The 24177-nt window shown below is 55.4% G+C and overlaps 1 protein-coding gene across 2 annotated transcripts in view; it reads right to left on the bottom strand.

The window, feature by feature from the left end:
* The window catches only part of DLGAP2 (DLG associated protein 2), a 707896-nt gene that overhangs the window by 143235 nt on the left and 540484 nt on the right, over nt 1-24177 (bottom strand). Inside the window, exon 6 of one of the 2 annotated variants that reach the window (XM_032869809.1) lies at nt 18476-18541. The exons of the other annotated variant lie outside the window; for it this stretch is intronic. Within the exon in view, the coding sequence (XP_032725700.1) occupies nt 18476-18541 (66 nt within the window). The remainder of the gene's footprint in view (nt 1-18475; nt 18542-24177) is intronic. 2 annotated transcript variants of the gene reach the window in all.

Genomic DNA, 24177 nt, shown 5'->3' with positions numbered 1-24177 from the left:
TAGAGACCTTGCCCTCATTTGCAGGAAGAACAGAGTCCTCCCGCACATCACGGAGCAGGAATCAGGCCCCCTCCCACAAGCCTCTGGCTCTGAGATAACGTCTGTGGCCAGCATCATCAAGGCTGCACGTGATGAGACCTGCTGTGGGCCTCTGCGCTCCCTTTGCTGAGTAACTGCCCTAAACCCCTTTAAAAACCCCTGGGCCAGGAGCAACCTCGGAGTTGCTTTGGGACAAGAGTTCCCCCTCTCCCCAGGTGGCCAGCCTCCTGAATAAAGCTCAAATTCCTTTCCAATCCAAAACATGTCGCTTGAGTCATGGCTTTTTGAGTGAGGGGCAGTGGAACTTGGGTTCCATGATGGTACTGGGGCAAGAAGAGACAAACAGAGCAACGGAACAGAATACAGAGGCCAGAAAGAGACCCAGATAAACAGAGTCATTTCATCTTGACAAAGGAGACAGCCAATTCAATGGAGAAAGGGGAGTTTGGTTTTTGTTTTTTAAATGGTATCAGAATAACTAGATGTCCACATGTAAAGGAAGAAAGGAAGGAAGAAAGGAAGGAAGGAAGGAAGGAGGAAAGGTGGGTAGGTGAGTCTGGAAGCAGACCTTACATCTTTCACAGAAATGAGCAAAAACTGGATCACAGACCTAAACCAAAGAGTACAGCTATTAGAAGGGAACACAGGATAACGCAGATGAGTGTTTAGACATGACACCAAAACCATGATCATGAAAGAAAAAATTGATCAGGTAGATTTAACTACAATTAAAAACGTATTCATTATTCCCCAAACTCGAAGGCAACCACGGTGTCCTCCAGCAGCTGAATGGGTAAATGGGCTGTGGTCCATGCAGACAGTGGGGTATGAGCACTGAGTGACAAGGAGACACGAGCTGGGGAGCCGTAGCGGGACGGGAACATCGGATGCGTACCGCTGAGCTGGAGAAGCCGGTGGGAAAGGCTCCCGACTGCATGACTCCAGTCGTATGATATCAGCACAAGGGCAAAGCTCTCAAGTCTGCAATGGGATCAGGGGTTGCCTGGGTTTGTGGGGGAGGAGGGATGAAGCGTGGTGCTTGGAGGACTTCCAGGACGCTGAGCCTGCTCCATGTGACCCCGTGATGGTGATGGATGACCTCAGACGCCTGCAGAGACACAGGATGCATGGCACCGAGAGCAAGCGTGGGAGTAACACGGACTTCAGGCAGGGAGAGCGGGCCACACTCGTACTGCGCTAATGCAAGACTGAATGAGAGGGAAACTGGGGTGGGGGCTCGAGATTTTTCTGTCCAACTTTTAAGTACACCTAAAATGGCTCAAAATGGTAAAGCCTATTAAATGAAAACAAAACCACCCCCCAAACCCAACACACACGTTTATCTTAGCGCTGTGGTGCTCAGAAGTCTGAAATCGGTTTAGCTAGGTGAAACAAGATGTCGGCGGGGTCAGCTCCCTTTCTAGAGACTCGGGGAGCATGGTCTTCCTGCCTGTTCTCACGATGAAGGCCACCAGCATTGCCGGCTCATGCCTCCAGCCCATCTTCAAGGGCAGTGGCGGCTGGCTAGGTTCCCCACATCACATGTCTTTCCTTGGACTCTTCCGTCCCCTGAGGGACCCATGACCACACTGGGGCCACCTCACCGTCCAGGACAATCACCATGAAGGTCCACTGATTTTCACCCTTAAACTCCCTTTCACGGTTATATGTGTAACTGATGTGTTCAGGTTCTGTGGATCAGGGACATCTCCGTGGCAGTCATGCTGCCGGCCATGTCTTGTCATACTATCATGTCTGCTTCTTATTTGCAAGCACGTTCTGCATCCCTCTGTCCCTGCATGTCCTCCTTGGGTGGCAGTTCTTCATGTACGTGTTGACGTCCCTCCCTCCTCCCCGAGCCTCAAGGTCAGGGTCTGGCTCTTATTCATTTTGCTTGGCCACAGTGTATGACTAATCAGCACATGATGCATTACTGATGCATTTAGACTGGGCTGAAGGGTTTCCTTGCATACATATTACACATGTTCCTAAGATGTTACAGCCAGTCTTTGCTGCATGTCTGAGAAAATCTGGGACAGAAAACACTGGATCGTTTCCCTGTGTATTTGCCTGATGCTCAGATGCGTAGCCGCAAGAACACAGGTAGAGAGCAGACCATGAGGGTCTGCACAGTGCGCAGCTCCAGCGACAGGACAGTGCTCACCATGCAGAAGCCCATTCCTTCAGACAGATCCTATAGCAGGCAGTAGCCCTCAAGGCTGGCTGCTCTATGAGGCATCTGATTTCACCCTCCTCTGCAGATGGGAAGGGAAGGCTTAGAAAAAGTGTATCAGGGGCGCCTGGGTGGCTCAGTGGGTTAAGCCGCTGCCTTCGGCTCAGGTCATGATCTCAGGGTCCTGGGATCGAGTCCCGCATCGGGCTCTCTGCTCAGCGGGGAGCCTGCTTCCCCCTCTCTCTCTGCCTGCCTCTCTGCCTGCTTGTGATCTGTCTGTCAAATAAATAAATAAAATCTTTAAAAAAAAAAAAAGAAAGAAAGAAAAAGGGTATCAGAGGCAGGGACTGGTGGAGATGGTCCAAACTGGGGCCAGGACTGAGTCTGGGATCTGGGGACAGGCCCAGCTCAGCCCCTTCCCAGCTCTGCATGAGAATGACCTCTAATGCCTGACAAGAGGGTTAGTGGTAACCCTGACAGCCAGCCCTGTCCCTCCAGCTGGAGAGGCCTGCAAAGCGGTCCAGCAACCACAGCCCACACAGAACCTTGACTTTGGGGTCTGAAACATGATTCTTCTCAAGGCAAAGGTGGAGTAAGAAGGGGAGAGGAGCAAGTCAAGGACACAACAAAGGCAGAGGAAGGGGCCTCGGGAGCTCCCTGGCACAGAGGATTGGGGGGGTTGGGGGACCCTCTGAGCAAAGACTCCTGTTAAAGATGAAATAAAATATCGAGCCAGGAAGAGAGCCTTCTACGATTTTTCAAACTTCAGAACTCAGCCTCCCTCAATCCCCAGCCTGCCTTGCCTGCCTGGAAATTGGGTTAATCAACCTTGTCACGCAAAACAGCAGACCAGAGACAGCGGGTCTACCTGGAGCACTGTTTGCCTCGGGAAGCCGACGACTTCAAACGAAGATTTCTGTATAGACAGGGGATGCTATTTATGGAATTTTGGTTTTCAGGGGCAGGATGGGATGGGCACAGCATGAAGCAAAGTTAATTTCTGTTCTTTATCAGAAATCCTGTTTCCCCCTGTCATGGTGGTTGTGCTCCTGATCTCCGGCAGCTGGGGGCCCCTCCCGGGGACCGTGCTCAGTGTCCGAGCTGCGTGCTGCCCCAGGGCCTGCTACTCAGGACAGCACCACAGCTTCTAGACACAGGTGACCTCCCAGCCACGGCCGGTCCCGTGTGAGTGACGCTGAGCACATGGGAACCACCAGCAGCGGTAAGGACACACACACACATGTGCACACACGTGAGGAACACATATAGTAAATAACAATTATTTTTCTGTAGTTAGAAAAGGTGAGTTAGAATAAATGCCGCTCACTTTGACCTACTTGGATCCAGAAGAGCGACAGAGTTTACATGTGATTATGACACTATTTGGAAATTAAGAAATGGAAGTCTCCAAAATTAAACAACTTACTTAAATCCACAGTAAACAGCAGGGAGAAACCTAATGTCTACGATCTGCCCCAAGAACCACTGGAAACCCTAAAACTTCCGAGGACCCGAGTCCGAGCCACAGCTGGGTCATTCACTGCCCATCCGTGGGCTGACGAGCCGCTTGGCCCTTTGAGACTCCATTTCTGTCCCGGAAACAGGAAAGCGCCCAGCACGACTTTGCCACCAGTCTCCAGGGCTGCGCAAATGTCCGTCAGCTCTGTTCCATGCGCCCTGCCCGTCTACCACCAAATGCGCATTACGTCATTCGCATTGTCCTTTTATAATGAGCTCTTGAAAGTTCACTTCTAACATACACTGGTCTGCCACAGCAACAGACTATCTGAAGACAACAGCAAACAAAAAACCCACAAGAGCTAATACTCGGTACCCCAGGAAATGAGAACGAGGCCGACAGATCTCACTACCACCCGAATGCAATGTGGGACCTGTGGCCGCTCTAGCTCAGGCTGCGCATCCGCAAACTTAACTTCGTGCCCAGCTGCAAGAGTCAGTGGTGCGACAAGTCACGGCGCCCGGGAACGCAGCACTCAGTACTCAGGCCATAGCCACGGGGCTGCCACAAATCAGCGCGTCGGAGATACGCCAGACTCTGCAATCCAGCAGAGGACATCCATTTGAATCACTTCCAAATTTTTCCACAGATGTCGTGTCGACAAAACAGCCTACAAATCCGCCTGGAGAGGAATTCAGTCCGTTGTCAACAGCGACTGGCGTTCGCTCTGGCAATTTCCCAGGTGCTAACACCATGCCACAGAACGGTCATTTCGTGCGGCGCTCCCTAATTCCACATCCCTGTTCCAGCACTGCCCAAGGACAGTCAGAGTGCTCAGGGCCGTGTGAGACACACACACGTTCCTTGCACATGCGGCTCCGGAGACAACAAGCAGGTGCTCCGAGCGCTCACAGTGTCTCGCGGTCCTGACCATCCGAGCTTGAGGGCGGCCAGGCCACAGAGGACGAGCGGCACATGCACCTGCTCCGGGCCTTTGGTTTCAGCAGCCGCGCGTTTGCGTGAGGACGAGGAGAGGCCCATGGGATCCCCTCGCACCTCCGCAAAGAGCAGTGGGAGCTCCACCGGCCCGGCGGGAGAGGCCGCGGTGGGCACGCTGCGTGTGGTGGGGACCAGTGGCTGGACGGCAGGGTGTGGACAGGTTCCCAGACACCAGGCGGATGGGCCTGTCCATGCTGGGGACGGAGGATGCAGTGTCCTCTGCTCCCTGCCCTATCACCGCGGCCTCAGGTCCACTGTGGGTGTCCTCACTGGCTTTCTGCCCTGACAGCCAATGTCCCAGCACCCCCGTCTTACTCTCTTAATCCAGAGAAGCTTCTCCCTTGCCTGCTGCTACGGGCTGTGTGTGTCCCCAGAGTCACATGCGTAATCTCACTCCCAGTGTGATGGCATCAGGAGCGGGGCCTTCGGGAGGGCATGGGCTCACAAGGGAGGAGCCCTGGGGATGGGGTCAGTGCCCTCATCAAGAGACTCCAGGGAGCTCCCAGCCCTTTCTCTGGGCCAGGAGGCAGCAAGAAGACGCCGTCCAGGAACCAGACAGAGGCCTCATCAGATGTACAGCTTCCAGAACTGGGAGAAGTGTCTGCTGCTTAGAAATCCCCATTTGTGGGGTTCTGTCACAGCCGCCTGAGGGACACTTGCAGTCCCCACCCCACCAGCCTCTCCCCAGCATTCCCGAACACCGTGCGTCCTCCTGTAGGCACCGTGAAACACGACAGCTCTGGCACTTTCTGTGTGTGTTAGACTCGCACAAGCCCATGGAAGCCCCATGGCAGCCCATCCCCATGAGCAGCTGGGGACAGTAGTCTGTGCAAGGGGGTGTGTGACCCCAAGAGCAGGGCATCGATTCTCCTGGGGAAACACCTCTCAGCATTGCCAGCCTGCTCTTCCTTCCAGAGAAGCCGGAATCCTGGGCCATAAAGGAAAATCTATCCCCTTCTGTTTGCTCCCCTTGTTGGAAGAATAGCATGTGGGACACGAGGTGCCAGAGGCCTGATGGGCCATCATGCTGCTGGGCTTGTGGTCCCTGTGAACCACAGGTGCACACACTGTTGGCTGGGAGTCCGGGTCCGTGCAGGCCCCTGCCCTGATGTCAAGACATGCTCTTGGGGACAAACAGAGGCCCTGTCTAGCCACGGACAGACTTGGGGGCTATGGGGCTGCCCTCCTGACCGTGGTGGCCCATTTCCAGGGGGCAGCATGAGGGGTGCTGGGGAGCCATCCTGTGGGTACCCCATGTGCCTCTCCGCACTGTCGACCCCTCATCCTAAGCTCTTGCCCTCTGCCTCTGGAGCCCTCCCCGGCCGTTGGTGGTGGCCTAGCTCCAGAGGGCAGCCCTCTGCAGTGGGGGGTCCCAGCAGCCCTCCAGCCCTCCCTGCCCGGGCCCCACTCCAGGGGATCAGCATCAGGACATCCACCGTGGGTGCACACTCTCAGCTCAGCTGCATTCATCCAGGTGTGTGTGCTCCGGGGACCTTATCCCCTTGGGAACCCCCATCGCCCTCCTGGGTGTGGCAGCTGCCCCGTGAGCTCCCTCTGTGTCCTCACCGTGGCCCCCGTCCCCCTACAGCACCCTCTCCATCCTTAAGCCATGTGGGGCAGTTCAAGCTCAACTTTTCATTAACAGACACTTTCTCAGTCGGTCACACCAGGCCTGCAGGTGTCTGGTGGTACCATCCTGGACACCACCATGGGGCTGGAGGGTGGGGGACCAAGTGCTCCGGGCAGCCGAGCCCCGGGGAGGGCAGCTCCAGCCAGCGGCCAGTGTCCCCCTCGCTCCAAACAGGAGGAGGCGCTCCTGCCCCAAGGGCAGATGGGGCTGTGGTCACCTGGTCATCTGGGAGGCCCGCTCCGACCACCATGGCTTACCAGGCAGGGGCCCGCCTTCTTTGGTCTGCAAATGAGGACCGGACCTGAAGCCCTGAAAGCTGCTCTTCTTAAAATGTGGCAGCCCCGGGGAATGGACCTCCTGTGGCAGGAAGCTTGAGGCTCGGCTGCTCAACTGGCAGGTACGATGGGCTCTTTCTCGTGCAAGAGTGTGTGAGACCTCATCTTCAGCAAAGAGCACAGGGCAGAGCCACCAGAAGCTCTCGGCTGGAGGAGCTCCGTCCTCGGACGCATTGCAGTGGACGACATGGACAAGCCCAGTGGCGTGTCCTGGGCAGCTGGTGCCCACCGTGCCGCTGGCTTCCGTTGCTGGAAAGTGGAGCACATCCCTGCTCCTGTGCTGCGCATGACTGTGTGGGGACACCCAGGGCCCTTTCCTTCTCCTAGAAACAAGACAGAGGCCCCCTGGGGGGACTCACTTCGGAGATACTCGTCCTTGGCGTTCTGGATTGGGAACGTGCTCTAGCAGGGTCCCCCTCGTCTGGCAGCAACCTTCCCCTGTGCTCCGGACTTGTCTCAGCTCTTAAGACCCACGAAGGGCTGCTCCCAGGCCACATCCTTGGCTGCCGTCGGCGGGCGCTCAGCTGCTCTGCCCACCCCCTCCCTGCGCCGCTCATCGCTGGGGCTTGGCTGCACACGTGCGCCCATGGCTGCCCCTCCAGGGCGCCAGGAGGTCTGGCTGTGCACCGCCATGTGCCGACAGCCGTGCCCTGGCTCCCCACTCCTCCCGGGACATCACCTGCACGGGGCACTCTTAGAGAGGGTGTCCATCACGGTACCTGCAGGGAAGGCACCATGGGCCACAGAGGTCAGTGCACCGGGGGAGTCACAGTTCCCACATACACGCACGAACCCCCGCCCTCTCTGAGGCCTTCAGTGTCTACCCGCACCCTGACCTCTCCACTGGATTCCTGCCATGTCCCCTTCCCACCTTTGAAACACCAGCAGGAAGGCGGAGGACTACAAAGAGGACGAATAAAACTGGTTGGGACCGGGACAGGCTCCAAACAGGGCCTGAACACCGGACGTGCCTGGGAGAGGCAGGCACACATTCCAGGCCTATCCCCGCCCCATGCCCATTCCGAGCATTTACTTCCATACGAAGGCTGTCACGAGCTGTCCTGTACACTCCCCCACCGAGCGGGACTTACCGCACACTGCTCTCTCCATAGGGCCGCAACCCAACTACCTTTCATAAAATTCCACTGAGTTTTAAAAATGGGGTTTAAACTGCACTTGCAGATTCCATAGTAGGTGGGGGTAACAGAAAGCAGAGAGCTCATCAGTGATATTTTAAAAAACCTGGGATACTCAGAATTAACCTTAGTTTGTAGGCTGGAGGTAGCCTTCTGGGAAGACTAGCGTAAGAAACAAACTTAACGAAGGTTGAATGTACAATCAGGAAGGAGAGGACATTTTGTGCTGGAGAGAGCCTCCCGTTTCAGACCCTCTGCAGACACTGTCACTTGCCATGCCTCCTTCCACCAGCCTCGCTGTCTAATTAGGTACCCGGTCCCACTTCTCTGCTGCTATCTGCACGGTGGTGTGTGCACATGGCAGCTGCCTATCTGACCCTGCTCTGCATGGAGACACTCTGATGAGTGTTCCTTAAAGCAAGTCTAAATGCTTTGCGTGGCCTGAAAGAACCATTCTGAAGGGATCCGGAGAGCATATGCACGGTTATCTGCGTCCTTCAGTTGAATGTCTAAATAGTGTTTTGTGCATAGCAGGCTTTAATAAATGCATGAATGAGCAAACGTGTGGGTGGATGGGCGGGCAGATGGATGGGTGGATGTGTGGATGGACGGACGGATGGATGGCTGGATGGACGGATGGATGGCTGGATGGGTATATGGACAGATGGGTGCTTGGGTCGATGGATAGGTGGACGGGTGGATGGACAGGTGGATGGGTGGGTGGGTGGGCAGATGGATGGATGGACGGTTGGGTAGATGGATGGATGGACGGTTGGGTAGATGGATGGATGGATGGATGGACGGATGGATGGCTACATGTGTAGATGGATGGATGTGTGGATGGATGGACAGATGGACAAATGAGTAATAGACCCTTGAGCCCCATGGTGACCTGAGACTCATGATTTGTAGCATGTGACTTTGTGCAAGATTTATTTCCATGTGATCTTGGGAATGGGGTCATTTCTGTGACTTCTTCTGGATATCTGAGTACTTGCTATAAAGTGCTCCTCCTGATCTGGAGGACGGGGTGAGGTTCAGGATCTCTGAGTGAGGAAGACTGTAGCACCCACAAGGGATCCCACACCTTCTTCGAGGCTGGCATGTGCCAAATTAGGAGGGGCTGGTGTGCACACTGATTGCGGCTGCCGGGGGGGAAGCAGCATACAGCACCCATGACAACACAGTGTGTTTATGCCACTCTCCGTCCTGCTGTGGCTGGTGGCCTGCATGTCCACCATGACTCCTTACAGGCTGAGCCTGGCCCACAGAGATCCCCGGGGTGCCCCTCATTCTTCGTGAGGACACAGGGCCACACACCATGTCCCAGGCCAGGATCCCCATCATCGAGAGCCACTGAGGAACTTGGATTATCACTTGTCTTAGCAAAAAGTGGTCACGTTGATGTAGCCTAAGTAGTCTTCAGATTAGAGAAAAATGGTGTGAGAGCTGGGGACATGGCAGGCTGGTGTCCACGTGCATCTGCCATCAGCTGGGTTTCCAGAACCCTCAGCCAGGAGACTTACTGGACTAGACCACCAGCCATGTGAGTCATTCATCATCACTGACTCACAGTGGCCATGCTCCGTCATCACGCTTGGGTGCTGCAAGCTGTTGGCTTTGCAGCAGGCCACGGGCTTCGGGGCTCTCATTCCCACATACCAGACTTTGAAGTATCAACGTGCGAAGCTTTAAGAGGGCATCACCGGACGCTCATGCTCTCACCTCCAGCCCTAATACGCCTCATGATGCATCACAATTTGTGGGAACGGTGATGTTTAATTTAACTGGTGATGTTCTGCTTAGGAAACTATGTAAAATAAATAACTTGGATTATATTTCCAGGGTGAGGATAATACAATTCCTGGGTTAGTTTTAAGTTTGTAGGGTGTTATTTTATTTAAAGTTTTTGTGTATAGGGGCACCGGGGTGGCTCAGTTCGTTGAGTGTCTGGCTCTTGATTTCGGCTCAGGTCATGATCTCATGGTCGTAGGCAGGGCTCTGTGCTCACTGGGGCGTCTGCTGGAGAGTCTCTTTCCCTCTCCCTCCGCCCCTCCCCTGCTCACATGCTCTCTTTCTCTCTAAATAAAATCTTAAAACCTCTTTCCATGTGCACATAAGCTCATATTCTTCTCTAATATAACTACATGTTGGTGTCTGAGAGCAACAGGCCGTGTGCTATGGGTGCAGCAAGTTCTCCAGCAGTGTCTGGACTGGGTGCTTTTCCTACAGGAGCCTGGGGACCCCAGGGTGGGCGGGTCTAAGGCCTCTGCCTTGCCTGTGGGCTGACACCAAAGGTGCGAGGGGCCCTGATGCCAGGGAGCCTCCAACAATATTGTGAGTCAAATGTTTAATGCTAATTACAGCCAGCCTTTCTTTTATGCCAAATTAATTACTTGGAGTATGCATGCTTTTTATTCTGCTCCAGTAAGACTGGGAGCACATGCTTCTGAACTATTCAGCAGATTTTGAGGTTCTGCTCTGCTCACAGGACACGCTGACTGTCGTGTCTGTGTCCCGTGATTCCCACAGAAGGCCTCCGCCACCACAGAAACCTACGTTGTGGCTCCACACTGTGGCGGTGATGGGGATGCTTGTACCTGACGACGGTGTGTGCTGGGCTAACCAGTGGCCTGGGGGGACAGCTACTGACGGAGGGGAGGCAACGACTCAAGGCGCATTCTACACATAAAGGGAAGAAGTCCTGTTACTCAGATCAGAAAGCTGTGCAGGTCTGCAAAGAGGACATCCAGATGGCCAACGGATACATGAAAAAGTGCTCCACATCACTCGGCATCAGGGAAATAGAAATCAAAACCACAATGAGATCCCACCTCACACCAGTCAGAATGGCTAAAATTAACCAGTCAGGAAATGACAGATGCTGGCAAGGGTGTGGAGAAAGGGGAGCCTCCTACACTGTTGGTGGGAATGCAAGCTGGTGCAGCCACTCTGGAAAACAGCATGGAGGTTCCTCAAAATGTTGAAAATAGAACTACCCTATGACCCAGCAATTGCACTGCTGGGTATTTACCCTAAAGATACAAACGTGGTGATCCGAAGGGGCACGTGCACCCGAATGTTTATAGCAACAATGTCCACAATAGCCAAACCGTGGAAGCAGCCGAGATGCCCTTCAGCGGACGAGTAGATAAAGCAGATGTGGTCCATATACACAATGGTATATGACTCCGCTGTCAGAACAATGACATCTTGCCATTTGCAAGACACGGATGGGACTGGAGGAGATTATGCTGAGCGAAGTAAGTCAGAGAAAGAGAAATGCCATAGGATCTCACTCACAGATGCAGTTTGAGAAACAAACCAAAGAAGCAAAGAGAGGCAAACGAAGAAACAGACTCTTAACCCTGAGAACGCAGCGATGGGACCAGAGGGAAGGAGGGGGCAGGTGAGGGGGACGAAGGAGGGCACCTGCCTGATGAGCGCGGACGCGCCGAATCACGCACTATATGGTCGTTACAGTGGACTCGCGATAAAACACTTAACAAAAGAAAGGTCCGTAGGCCGCACAGCAAACACACGTAGGGAGAGCGCCCGTGCGCGCAGGCTGTATGTCTGCTCTACCTGCAATTCCTTGTTATTTATCTGGCCCTTAACTCCGTCTTGGGTGTCAAACGCACAGTTAGCCTTCTGTGCGTGAGCCAGGTGTGTGACACTTGGTGTCCTCCTTGGGGAGGGCTCTCTGCTGTGGGACAACCCCACTGGGCACGGCTTGGCTCAGACAGAACAGCCGCGAGGTCGAGAGACGTTGGAGGTTCAGCTCTGTCGCCTTCATGGAGGGGACAGCCAGGCAGACTGGCCACGGGACCGACCCTGTCGCCGAGGTGCTGGGAAGAAGGCAGGGAGTGTGTGTGCGGGTCCTCAGAGACGGTCCCTTCCTCTCCTCTTCCTCCTGCATCCTGCCAGGCAGCCGGAGCCACCTCGTTGGCAAAGCCCCCAGGCAGCTGGAGCAGCATCAGCACCGAGCTGGGAGAACCCCCCAACCTCAGGGCATCTGCTGCTCTTCACTTTTCCACAAACCACGAAGCTCCCCGGCTGCCTCACACTTGGTCAGATAATCCTGGCTCCTCCCCCCGACAGCTGATCTTTCCTTTCCTCTGTCCCATAAGCCACGCTGCACCAGCACAGGCCAGCACCCCACAAATCAGCCGGATTCCAGCGCCCTCCGGACCAGCCCGTCCAGTTCCGCTTAATTCTCCAACCAAACAGCAGACACCCCTGTGGATTCCTTCTACTCGGTTTCCAGGCACGTTGGCACACGAGTGTGCTTACCAGGCATGTGAACTTGAAGAGGGAAACCCTCACACATGGAAAACCTTCAGAACCCAAACAGAATCCCGGCAGTTCTGTGTTTCCAGGGACTGAAATTTGCAAATGAATTTAGTGGTCACGGCAGTCACATTCCCGAATGACGGGGAGGAAAGCCAGGGTGCCCCACGCCCAGCTTCCCTGCATGCGCACTCTACACTCTCATTCCCGCAGATCTCTGAAACGGTCTCTGGCACTAACCAGTGGCCTGGGGGGACAGCTACTGACAGAGGGGAGGCAACGACTCAAGGCGCATTCTACACATAAAGGGAAGTTTAGTTTGCTAGCAAGGGACGTCCAGGAACCCTAACTGTGGTAAAAGTAAGCATTTGTTGACTATTCACTGTGATAAACCTTGCTAAGGTCTTACATCATCAGATCTAATCTACTTTGTAACTCTGTGTATGAGGTAGGAAGTAGTTTTATTAACCAACCCTTTTCTTTAAAATAAAAGAAAAATAAGTACTTAAGGAATCAAAGTCACAGGGAAATTAGGGGGCTTGCTCTGGTCTCCAAGTGGGCACTGGGGTCATCAGGAGTGCAGCTGTCATGATGGGCAGCGGGTGACCCTATGCAGGCCCCCCCATGCCCCCACGCCCCCCTCCTCGTTCCCAAACACTGCACGCAACGCAAAAGAGATTTCCTTTCTACCACCTCAGCTTCTGCAAGACAATCTCTCAGTGCCTTCTGAACTGTTTGATGATGTTCCAGAAAACAAAATGCATTCAGAGCCAGAACCTCATACACACGCGCACGCCGTCTCCGCAAACGCTGTCTGCCCTCGTTATGTGAGACGCACTCTGTGCTTCCCCTTCTACACATTTGATGTGTTCCTGTTCTTTCTATTTTTTTCACTTAAAAACTGCTGGTAGACTTCAATTCACAGCCCATCAGTGCAACCCACAGTTTAGAAATCAGTGTCATGTCTGTGTAGAGGAGCAGAAACAGGAAATAAAATCTCCTGAATTAGGGAAAGGTCAATGAGATGGGCCGCGTCTTCCGTACTAAACAACACATCTGCCTCCTCGTCTGCTTCCCTCCTGATCCATTTCCACCCAAGGCCACGTCACTTACTGCAAAACCATCACACCTTATTTTAGAAGGTGCCAGCCTGGGAAAGTGTCACTTCAAAAGGCAGAGCTCTGAACGGCGGACGGAAGGCTTGGTGCTTGAATTTGCAAGTCTGTGCGTGTGTGCACGTGTGCGTGCAAATACACATCCGGAACTGGCTTGCTTGCTTACGGATTTTCTGTGGGCAGGCACGCTGAGTGGCGCCGAGAGCCTCTGGGAGGCCTTGGTCTGCATGGATCTGATTTCTGTCTGCATATCTAGAGAACACCGACCCCACCTCTCCAGCTGTGCTGGTTTTCTCGTCCATACAGCATGTTGGCTTGTGAGCTCCTCCTTCGTGCCCCCACCTTGTGGAGCTTGCTAAGTCGGGGAGCCTGCTGGTCACTCGGTGGGTATGTCCCACACAGCAGAAAAATTAGTGTCACTTGAATGAAGGCTGGTATGGTCTGAATGTCTGTGTCCCCTCCAAGTTATAGGTGGGAGCCTATATCCAAGGTGATGGCGTGAGGAGGGGGGCATCGGGGAGGTGACAGAGAGTCCCCGCTTCCGCCGTGCAAGCACCCAGGATCCCGGGAAGGAGCCTCGCCAGACAGCAAATCACGAGCACCTTGATCTCAGACCTCAGCCTCCAGAGCCGTGAGAGACGAACGCCACTGTTCATAAGCCACAAGCCCACAGTGCTCTGTCCGGCTGACGAGGACGACAAACTGACAAGGACGATGGCGTGCAGGCGTGGGGTAGGCAGGAGCCAACCAAGAGTCAGTGTTTGGAGAAGAAGCCCACCCAGGGAAAAGGTACGAGAATCCATGTCACAGCCACCAAACTCAGAAACTGTGCAAATTAGAAATGGACACTTCGGGGGAAAGCTAGGAAAGGCATTCTAGAAATTTAGAGTCAAATTCCTAATATCCTAATAATATTAGTAACTTTAAAACTAATTTTGATTTCTTTGCAGAGCAATAGTGACAACATGAAATGGTCACATCAGATTCCTCTTCTGGGATGCTCTTTTCACCAACATGTAACCTTTTCCAGCTCTTTCACACATGTGACGTAAGTACTGGGGAGCAGGGCAGGCCTCTGGGGCCTCCGGGTTCCCATGGGTGGCTGGGAGGGAACCCGAACATCCCGGGCGCATGGGGAGGACACAGGGAGGGTGTGGAAGGACGGAGAGAGGGTTCCAGAAGCTCTGGGTACAGCAATGACACGCTGTTGCCATCTAGACAGAAACGCGGCACCGTTTCCATGGTTTCTAGAAACTTCCAGGAATTTACCTTAAGGGAGTAAGTGTGGACGGGTTACAACACTGCATGTCTGCAAGACGGCCAGGATGGCACGTATCAGCCTCTGAAGCGGGAGCGCCTGAGTTGGGAGCTTTGCTGCGCAGACCTGCCGGCGCGGGGGGTACTGCAGGATGAGGACACCCACACGGGCCGGGCCGCGGAGGCTCTGTGTGTCACGGGCGCCGTTACTCTGGCGTCTGAGCGCCTTTCACAATATGCGTCGTCTGCGCACTTCCTCGGGCTGCGCCTCCTGCGATACGTACCGACTCTCCTTCTGTCCTTTAACCTGCCCTTTGGACAAGTTCCACTTTGCAGGTGACCCAGCGCGAAATCGGGGTGTGCCCTGCAGTGCTCAGAACTGCTGGCGAGCTGCTGACTCTCAGCAACCGAATCAAACAGCTTGAGAGCCCGGAAGGGGCTTCCGTAGGCGGAATGATCCCACAGGGGCCGGGTCACAGCACGACCTGCAGGGCAATTTAGTTTCCGTGTGTCCGAAGGTCCTCCCTCCCACGTTCCCCCTGGAAAACTGGGTTTTTCTCTTCTATTGTAGCCTTGTAAATGCGCTAAATTAATTCACTTCCATCACTGACTTGAGATTAATTGCCCAGAAACCTTCCTTATCTTCCTACTTTCCTCCTCACACAGCGATTTCTGCACCTGATGATACGGCAGCTTCTGCACTCGCACCCTAACGATGCCCGTGACGGGTCGCAGCCTGAGCTCGGAAGTCCTCCCTGAGTTGTCTGTCCCTGAGCCAGTGCCGCTCGCCTGTCCTCAGAGCTCTGAGAGACTGAGGCCCGTCGGGGAGAAAAAGACGGGCGATCTGAAGGGAGCAGAGCAAACGTGGCCGGGCAGCCGTGTGGACGGACACGGCCCGCACTGGCCACAGAACGTGCTTCTGCACTCGGACAGGACGACCACAGCATCTCCACGACCACGGCACCAAGGGCCCCACGTGGGCACAGGGCAATCGGAGCGCCGCTCATTTAGGGCAGAAGGGCCTGTAAAACCCCATCCAGCTCAGCCCCTCAGTTCACAGAGGAGGACATGGGCAAATTCCATACACAAAACAAAACCAAGTCCAGAACACGGTGTTTCCTCCTGACTTTCATTATTGTAGCCCTGGGAGCATCATACAGACCTTGTCTCCTCCTGCCGCCCACCCCCCATCCCGTCTCCCGTTCACCCCCCAGTCTCCCTGGTGGTGCACGTGGGGTGCACATGCAGGGAACACTACAGGCAGCCTCACATCAGAATGTGGAGGCACAAGAAGCAGGTCTCAGTATTTCTAACACTTCCCTGGTGGCACTGGCTGGGGACAACCACGGCTGAGTCCTGGTGTCCTGGTTAGTGAGCTAAAAATGATCGCTGGACCCATGTGTCCCTCCCTGACCCAGGGGACCTCTGCCTGGGGTCATAACACGCCTTCCTGCCATGTCCGTCCTGCACCTGCCCGTTCCCCTCCTCACGGGGAAACTGGATGTGTGTGGGAGCTCCCTATGGCCACCAGTCCCCAAACCTCCTCATTCTTTTGGACCAAAGCCTCCAGAATCTGGCTGTCCCTTGACATTCTTGGAATCCCCGTCCCCTAATGACCAGACTGTAGAAACACCTCACCAAATGCTTCTGTTCCTAGACAGTACAAGGCTCCTCAACACAGAGCTGGAATTAGCATTTCCATGGGATTCGGCTGCTCCGGGGAGCATCTGCCAAAGATAAGAGCGAGGTCTCGAAGAGCTTTTGTACGCCCCGCGGCATGAGTCTCAGGAGTCTGGGGGGCAGGTGAGCCCGGTGTCATTACAGAGCAACGGATAAACTGGATGTGGACAGTCCGTACGGTGGACTATCACGCAGCCGTGAGAAGGAGTGAGCTGCTGTCATTTGCTACGACGTGGGTGAACCCTGGGGATATGACCCTGAGTGAGAGAAGCCAGGCACGGCAGGACCAGTCCTGCAGGAGCCCAGTCGGAACAGGAGCTTGTGACAGGCTCAGGGAAGTGGAGCATAGGGTGCCGGTCACCGTGCTGGGGCAGGGGAGCTACCGGCACCTGGGTGCAGAGGGTCCACTGGGGAAGAGGGAGAGTCCTGGGGGAGAGGTGGTGACAGTTAATGAGGTGAATGGACCCCATGCCCCTGAATATACACTTAAAAATGTCCTCAATGGTCAATTTTAGGTTGTGTCTATCTTACCAAATACAAAGAATACTTTCTGTGCACTCTAGCCTGTCCCCCCTCCCCTGCACGGACACCCTCTCTGGGAACACAGCCCCAACAAGTGGCCCCGTGCAGGCGCCAACTCCGGCCGCAGGTCCGCGACACCGCCAGCGAGATGTGCAGACCCCTGGCATCCCTGGACCCTCCCGTTCACGCTCAGCTCACGTGACTATGGCACACACCGAAACTCCGAGTCCGGGACTCGGCATAGGAACATGGGGGGACCTGTGTTTCCAGTGTGATCTCCATGACCTCGTGTTTCTTTTGTGCCACCACTCGGTCATCTGTGCCCGTCCGTGGTGCCGACCCCCGCGCAACTATGCCCAGCGTGCTGCGCACAAGCTGAGAAAGGGCATCCGTCTCCCCCGGAGCAGACAGGCTCTCCCTGGGATGCCCTGCGCCACGGAGGGGTCAGCCTCGAACCCCCGCAGGCCCCCGAAACACAGGTCGGGGATGTGCACTCCTTGTGTTTCGGGAGGTCTCCCCCGTTCTGAGAGACAGTCGCAGGGAGGAACGGGCACCGCAGACAGAGTCATGACATCAGAACTGTGTGCCTGTGAGATGCGGGTGAGCTACTCCCCAAGTCCCAGGGAAACAAAGTCAAATCGCGCCCTCCCTGGGTGCTGCTGGACACCTGCTCGCTAGTGACTGTCACCAGAGTGGAACAAGATTCCAACGAGGAAGCTGGGATACTCTCCCGTGAGGAGGGAAGATGACTTAGTTTGCATGTTTCTGAGAAAGAGGAGAAAGGCCTCTGTAGGAGGCGGGTGAGAAGCGCACGTGGAGCTCTGCCGCCCGGTGGAACGTCCTATTGTTCTTTGAGAACTGCACCTATGTTCATAGTTTAATTGAAAAGAAAGCTTTTTTTCTGCCTCTACTCTTCTTTACAAGGCATCACGGCTTTATACAAACGGACTCCCTCCACTTACAATATTATTCGCAAAGACGATCCAATGGGCAACAGAGTCACTGGCTACAGGGCTGAAATCAACAAAGAAAAACTCAAGTTCAAACAGGAATCAGCCTGTTGATCCGTAATTCAGTCCCAAGCGCTGTGACAGCTCAGGGTCATCGGTGACCTGGGAGAGGAGCTGGTGAGCTTTCAGGCTGGCGACTGTCATGGCGGGTGGTGGGCAAAGGGCCGAGCCACGGTGGGGGTGTTTTCTCAGTCACCGTTGGACAGTGAACGAATTCAACAGCTCATGTGTCTTACAGAAACACGGGCCCCTTTTCACGTAAGTGTGATCCATGTCAAGGGGTCATGGCCAAGGGATCAAGATGGCACTAGCTTTGTCGTGTCTGTGATGATGCAAGAGTAAAACTGGCACAGACCCTAACTAGGGATGTACCCTATGACAGTGACTCAGAGCCCCCCCGCCCATGGCACCTACAGCCTGGCACGTGCCGGGCTTGCCCACAGCAATCAGTGGTCTGTGTCCGTGAGGAGCCATGTGGAGAACCGGGAATGAAGACATCTTCCCTCCTTGGGTAGACTCAGGGGGAGTTTCAGTCATGAAGAAGCAAGGGACAGACCTACCATTTTACCCGCGTACCAATTATGGCACTGCCTGCTTCAATCATTATGCGTAACGATTAGCTGTCTTAGCAATTGGTCTGCCGTGATCTGCAGCAAGAATGTTCTCACCTATGGCTTCTCCACACTCTCCACGTTACTTACAACGCTCACACATCTCATCCAGCTCTTTAAATTAGGGCATACCGAAGGCACACTCATGCTTCGACCATTTTTGGGGTGCAGAGAGGCGCTGGACCCCAGGTGCCCCCAGGGTTGAGGTGTGTACTCTACCTAGATCGTCCTCTGCCGGCCCCGGAAAGCTGATGCCGGGCTGGACCAGGTCCCCGCCCTCTTCCTCTGCAAGAGAGAAACAGAGTCATTCTTCAGTGCATTCAGGGCAGATGGCCATTTGCTCAGTGCGTCTCCAACACTCTTCACCTGGACGCCCCAATACCACAGGCTCCTCACAATTGCTCAAAGGCCACGGCTCAGAGCCACGTGTGGGTGCCAACTCAGGCAGCGCATTCGTGGTTCTTAGCTCTAGCTCGGGTTTAACCACCAACCAACAACCAATGGCCAGTCTGAGCTCTACGCAGATTTATGAGAACTCGTCTGCAGAGCTGGCCGCGTTCTGTGTCCCATGGCTGCATCCCGCTCCCAGAATACCCCATGAGCACTGCCTGGCCCAGGATAACACCTCCTCTCTTGTCCAGAAAGTTCTAGACTGAGATCGTCTTCATCCATATTCAAAGCCTACAGTTAGCGCGTTAATGCTTCATATCAGTTAATCTTAGGTCAGGTTCTTCCCGAACGTGAATTTCATGTCCTCCCGTTGGGAGAACACTTAGGGTTGAGGTCACTAGCACTGACCTCTACTCACTCGCTTGCACACCTCACAAATGCAGACCCAACCTTCTTACAGAGGTCCTGGGGGCCATCCAGAGGCCAGAGAGACACAGAGAGCTGTGTTCTTCACTGGCTGTCCCCCACGGAGCTGGGGTGGAGGAGCCTGGCAGTCCCTGCCCGCCTCTGCTGGCTGCCCTGGGAACCATCTGTGCAGCCCCAGGGTCCCCAACCCCACAGCAAATTAGAAGGGAGAGGTGGAGACAGCTGGTGTCCCCAAGGAGACAGGCAGCTTTGGGTAGGGACTCTAGTGGAAACACAGGACGTGTGTAATACTTATGTCACCACCATGGTAAGTGTTCCATAAATGTAGTTTTCCACGTGTGTTTATGCAGGCTTTCAATATTCATGAATGAGTTTTAAGGCAAATATTCCACATTTGCATCCCACTAGTCACCGTAAATGCAGTTAGCCACACTGTAGTCTGCAAAAGGAGTCATTCCGGGGCATTGCGGTCAGACCCGCGCACGCTCTCGCCATCCAGCCAGCAAACTGGCATTCCCGGTCACCGTATGGGACGTCAAGAAAGGCTGGCCGTGGGAGCGGCTAGCCGAGCTCTCATGCAGATCCGTGGTACAATCTCGTTCTAGGGGACCTCCAGCCAGTGCTTTTCGAAGTTACATGTATGAAACTGTGCCACAGCAATAATAAAGCACTGGACCGGGCTAGTATGTGACAAGCAAGTTACTTGGTGTGATCTGACCACGCTCCCTTTCTGCGGGGCTAACAGCAGCTTTGCACACTTTGGGGCTGTGTCTCCCTGCTAACGAGTGGTCTCGTCCAGCGCTGGCCAGTCAGACGACCACGTTAGGTAGCATGTGAAAGCAGAGATGACTATGTTTTCATGTGTTTGAAAATATAATGCAATATAATGTGAGTTCTAATTAAATACAGTTGCCATGGGGACTGTGGTCACGTGGTCCGTGTGACCAGCTTGAAAGCAGCCTGTGTTAGTTGGGGAAGTGTGGCATTAGCAGAATAAACCCAAACAACCCACCTTCCACTTCAGATCGTGTTCTCCGTGAACACACACACACAACAAAGACAAGGCAAGCGAAGGGCACGTTCACGTGGTACGGCTTACTGACACCACAAGTACGACAGGTCAGCCAACACACCACACACACACACGCCGGGCACACGGAGGCCGTGCACAGGACGCTTGCATGTGCTCACACAGCCGTGCGCTCACAGAGTGCGAGCTCCGTCGTGTAATCACCCTGCAGCTGGACGCGGGGACCCATCGCGCTATTTCGAGAACACTCCTCCCCAGATGGTGGGAGAGTCAGACTGAAGGTCGGTCCCGAGTCTGAAGGGTGGGAATGACTGTGTGCTTTGCCTCTGCTCCTGCCCTTTGTCAGACGGACTGAGATAAAATGAGACCCAGAAGCAACTCAACTAAGCAAAATCGTCACAGTTGAAAAAAAGAAAAAACAGACAATGGGCCGAGGGTAAATGCAGCCAGCAGGTCCAGCGGCATCGGGAGTGCCTGTGGGTGTCACTAGCTGTCCCAGCCCCGCCCCGCCCCACCCGGCGTGCTGGTGTGTCAGGTCACCGGGGTCCCACTGTGTGTACCCCTTGCCCCTACCCAGTCCCTCACCCAGATGTCTTGCCCTCCCCAGAGTCTGCCCGGGGGGCCATCAGACCTGCAAGGGGGCGTGGGCCACACCGACCCCCTCTGACTGCCCCACTGATGCGGCACCCCGTGAAACCTGCCCTGGCGCATGCTCACGCCCTCCGCCATCTCTCTTCCACCCGTCAGTGCACAGGAGCCGAGCTCTGCCCCACTGAGGTAAACAGACAGGTGTCCCAGGAGCAGCCAGTGTGCGTGGGTGTGGCCACAGGCTCTGCACCCGACCTTCGGAACCGGAGGCCGGGGAGCCGCCCTGACCCAGCGTCTCAAGGTCCCACCCCCCACACCGATGCCCCCACAGCCAGGAGGGGCCGAAGCAGGGCAGAATGAGGTGCCAGATGAGTCAGGGCTGGGAAACCAGGCACACCTTCGTCAGATCGCATGTCCACACTCCCTCACGTTTTCCGAGCAGAAACAGAAACGTGCCATCGACCCCAGCATCTTGGAAACCCTCTACAATGCACGGAAACGCATCTGATGACGTTGGTCTTCGCTCTCACGGCCCCTGAAGGGGCTCCAGCTGGGGGCTGGATACTCACAACCCCTCCAACTGAACCCATCCCTCAAGCTGTTTGTCTTTTGTACCAAAGCCCAATGACACCAGTGTCCTCTGACGTGTGACCCAGCGCTGCTGCTGTGTGCTTTGGAGAAGAGCACCAGTCAGCCTTCAGAGGCTTGTGTAATCACACTCCTGCTTGCAAGCGTCTGAGCTGAGTGGCAGACACACCGGGAGTGGCCCAAGGAACCCAGCGGCCACGGGCAAAGTGGGACACGGGCACGTCCTCTACGGCCTCTGCCATTGCAGGCGGACTCCCGCCCGCACCCCAGGGGTCTAGGAAGGGGCCGAGATCACCCGTGGGGGTGCCAGGCAGTTCACCACCCTGCTACCTCCCCCAACACGACCTGAGGACGGCAGTCACAGACAGCCAGGCTGGCCGGTTCCTCCGTCATCTCTCTGTCTGTGTGCCACGCTCTGCCACGATCGTGTCTCGCTCAGAGGAGACTCTGCTCCGACCTTCCTCAAGAGGAAGTCCTCATCTTGGACTCTGCTTGGAATGAGGTAAAACCCACTGATGAAGGGGAAAAAGAGACCAGAGAAATGATTTGGGGTGGGGGAAGGACAGACGGGCCGAGGAGCCCCAGGTAGATGAACTTCAAGAAGAAATCCAGTGTTCGTGGAAGTCAGTGGGCATTTCACGTCTGTCTATCAGTCCATCTATCGATCTGTCTATCCAAGACTTATCTATATGAGAGAGAGAGAGAAAGAGAAAGAGAGACCGCGAGCCAGGCTGAAGGGTAGAGGGAGAAGCAGGCTCCCCGCTGAGCAGAGAGCCCGATGCGGGCCTCGATCCCAGGACCCTGAGATCATGACCGATCTGAAGGCCGAGTCTTCACCAGCTGAGCCACACGGGCGCCCCTCTTTTTATTAATTAATTAATTCATTAATTCATTCATTCATTCATTCAAGAGAGCAAGAGTAGAGAAAGAGAGAGCCTGCATGTGAGCGGGGGTAGTGGAGAGGGGGAGGGAGAGAGACTCTCAGGCCGACTCCAGGCTGAGCAGGGAAGCCCGATACGGGACTTGATCCCATGGCCCTAAGATCACGACTGGAGCCAGAACGAAGAGCTGGACGCTCAGCCACTGAGCCACACGGGCGCTCCTCGAGGTCTCTCTGTGAAGCAGGCTCCCGTCTCAGGAGCCATCCAAGGAGGACAGTGCTGAGGCCGAGTGACCTTCTGCAGTGTGTGGGGGGACCCTGTGCTCTTCCTCCCCTGTCAGCACAGCAGGCCCACCCTTGGCTCTTGGAGGATGCACGGGGTCCCACAGGGGGTCTGGTGGCCCCAGGGCCCGTCATGTGCTCTCCCAGCATGCAGTGGGGCTACGTAACATCTGAGACCAGCTCGATTCACTGAGTCGGACTTGGACAGTGAATCACAGCGTCTGCTTGTGGACACTGAAGACCCTCCACGTGCCCAGAGGTGGCCCTTCTGGGGCAGAAACGTGCACAGGGTGTTCACAGGCAAACTGCTGGTCCTGGAAGTTGGGAGGAGGCGTGACCTGCTCTGTGGAGAAGCACGGGCACCCAGCACGGTGTGGCTGCTGAGCAGAGCTAGGGTCCCCCACAGAGACACGGCCCCAGGGGGTCAGAGCCAAACACCGGACGTCAGCACAGGCACTGCACAGGGTTTGGCTTTGCTCAGTGCACAGCGCAACTCCCCACCTCCTCCCAGGGGTGCTCAGCTTCCCTAGGACGCTTCCTTGCTCCTGGCCACGGCCGGTCCCATGACCAAGGGAATGGATTCGGGGGCAGCGGCCGAGCTGGGTCCACAACCAGAGAGTGAGCCAACTTCTGGAGCTGCTGGCTCACTCCAAGAGTGGTCTGGAGGGCTGAGCGCCTGACCGCCCAGGGCAAGCCACCACTGGTGTCCCTGTCTGGGTGTCTTCTCTCTCCCACTGTACACACTTCGCGGGACTTGGTGGCAGATCAATCTTGGAAGGTAGGGATTGGGGCCAGGACCACCCACAGCTGGGAGCGCACCACCCTCTGTGGGTCTCCACGACCTGTTATTATGGAGACGTTGGGGGGAGAGGGGCTACGTACAGTAATTGATGGCGCACCCACAGGGTCCTGGCTCCCCGGGCTCACACTACTGTCCTGATCACCGTGGTGAGGCAGGAACCATCATCTCTACTATGATGTCCTGGGGAGGGTCCGTTGCGTGTCTGAGGTCACATGAGGGACAGGTTCCTGTGAAGCCGCACCTCTGACCCTGCGGGGCTGGGCTCTTGCTGGCCACGGACGGCGGCCTCTGTCTGTATTAGCATCAAGGGACCCGTGTTTCGTAAGCACCTGACCTATGAAGCCCTGTTTCCACTCCGCGTGTTTAAACCCTCCCACGTGCGGATACAAATCCCGCCTCCTGGTGGAGAAGGTTTGTTTCCGATCACACCAGCCTGGAAATGATAGAAACAGGAAAGGCTTCAACATTGTAGGTCGAAGGAAAACCACTCTTTGTATATGGACAGGGACACTGCTCATAAGAAAATACTGGATTTCCCAGCGTAAAGGAAAACAAGAACCTGAAGTGGCAGGTGTAGCCTGCGGAGCTGGGACTGTGCCCGTTTCCTGCTCCCAGCAGCACAGCCACGAAAGCGCATGAGTAATGGGTCAGCGAACCCGGCGCTTCCGTGGCAGCGGGAGGGCGGGGGCACGTCCCTCCCAACCGAGCAGGGAAGCGGCCTGCCCCCGACCCCTCCGGACCTCCGACGTCCATGCTGCATGTCGGAGCACAAGCCTTCAGAGGGACAATCTCACTCCCAAATGCGACCGACACAGAACCCCAAACTGGAAAGCAGCGCGGAGATGGGGAGCGCGTGAGGAGGGCTGTGGGCCTCCGCGCCCTCTGCCGCCCTGCATGAGCCTGGGGCTGGAGGGTGCACACAGGGGCCGGCAGCA

This window comes from Lontra canadensis, unplaced genomic scaffold (genome assembly GCF_010015895.1).
Source record: "Lontra canadensis isolate GAN:19392208 unplaced genomic scaffold, GSC_riverotter_1.0 scaffold39, whole genome shotgun sequence".
Classification (NCBI taxonomy): Eukaryota; Metazoa; Chordata; class Mammalia; order Carnivora; family Mustelidae; genus Lontra; species Lontra canadensis.
Note: the sequence above shows the minus strand (reverse complement) of the source record. Positions and strands in the feature narration are given on the sequence as shown.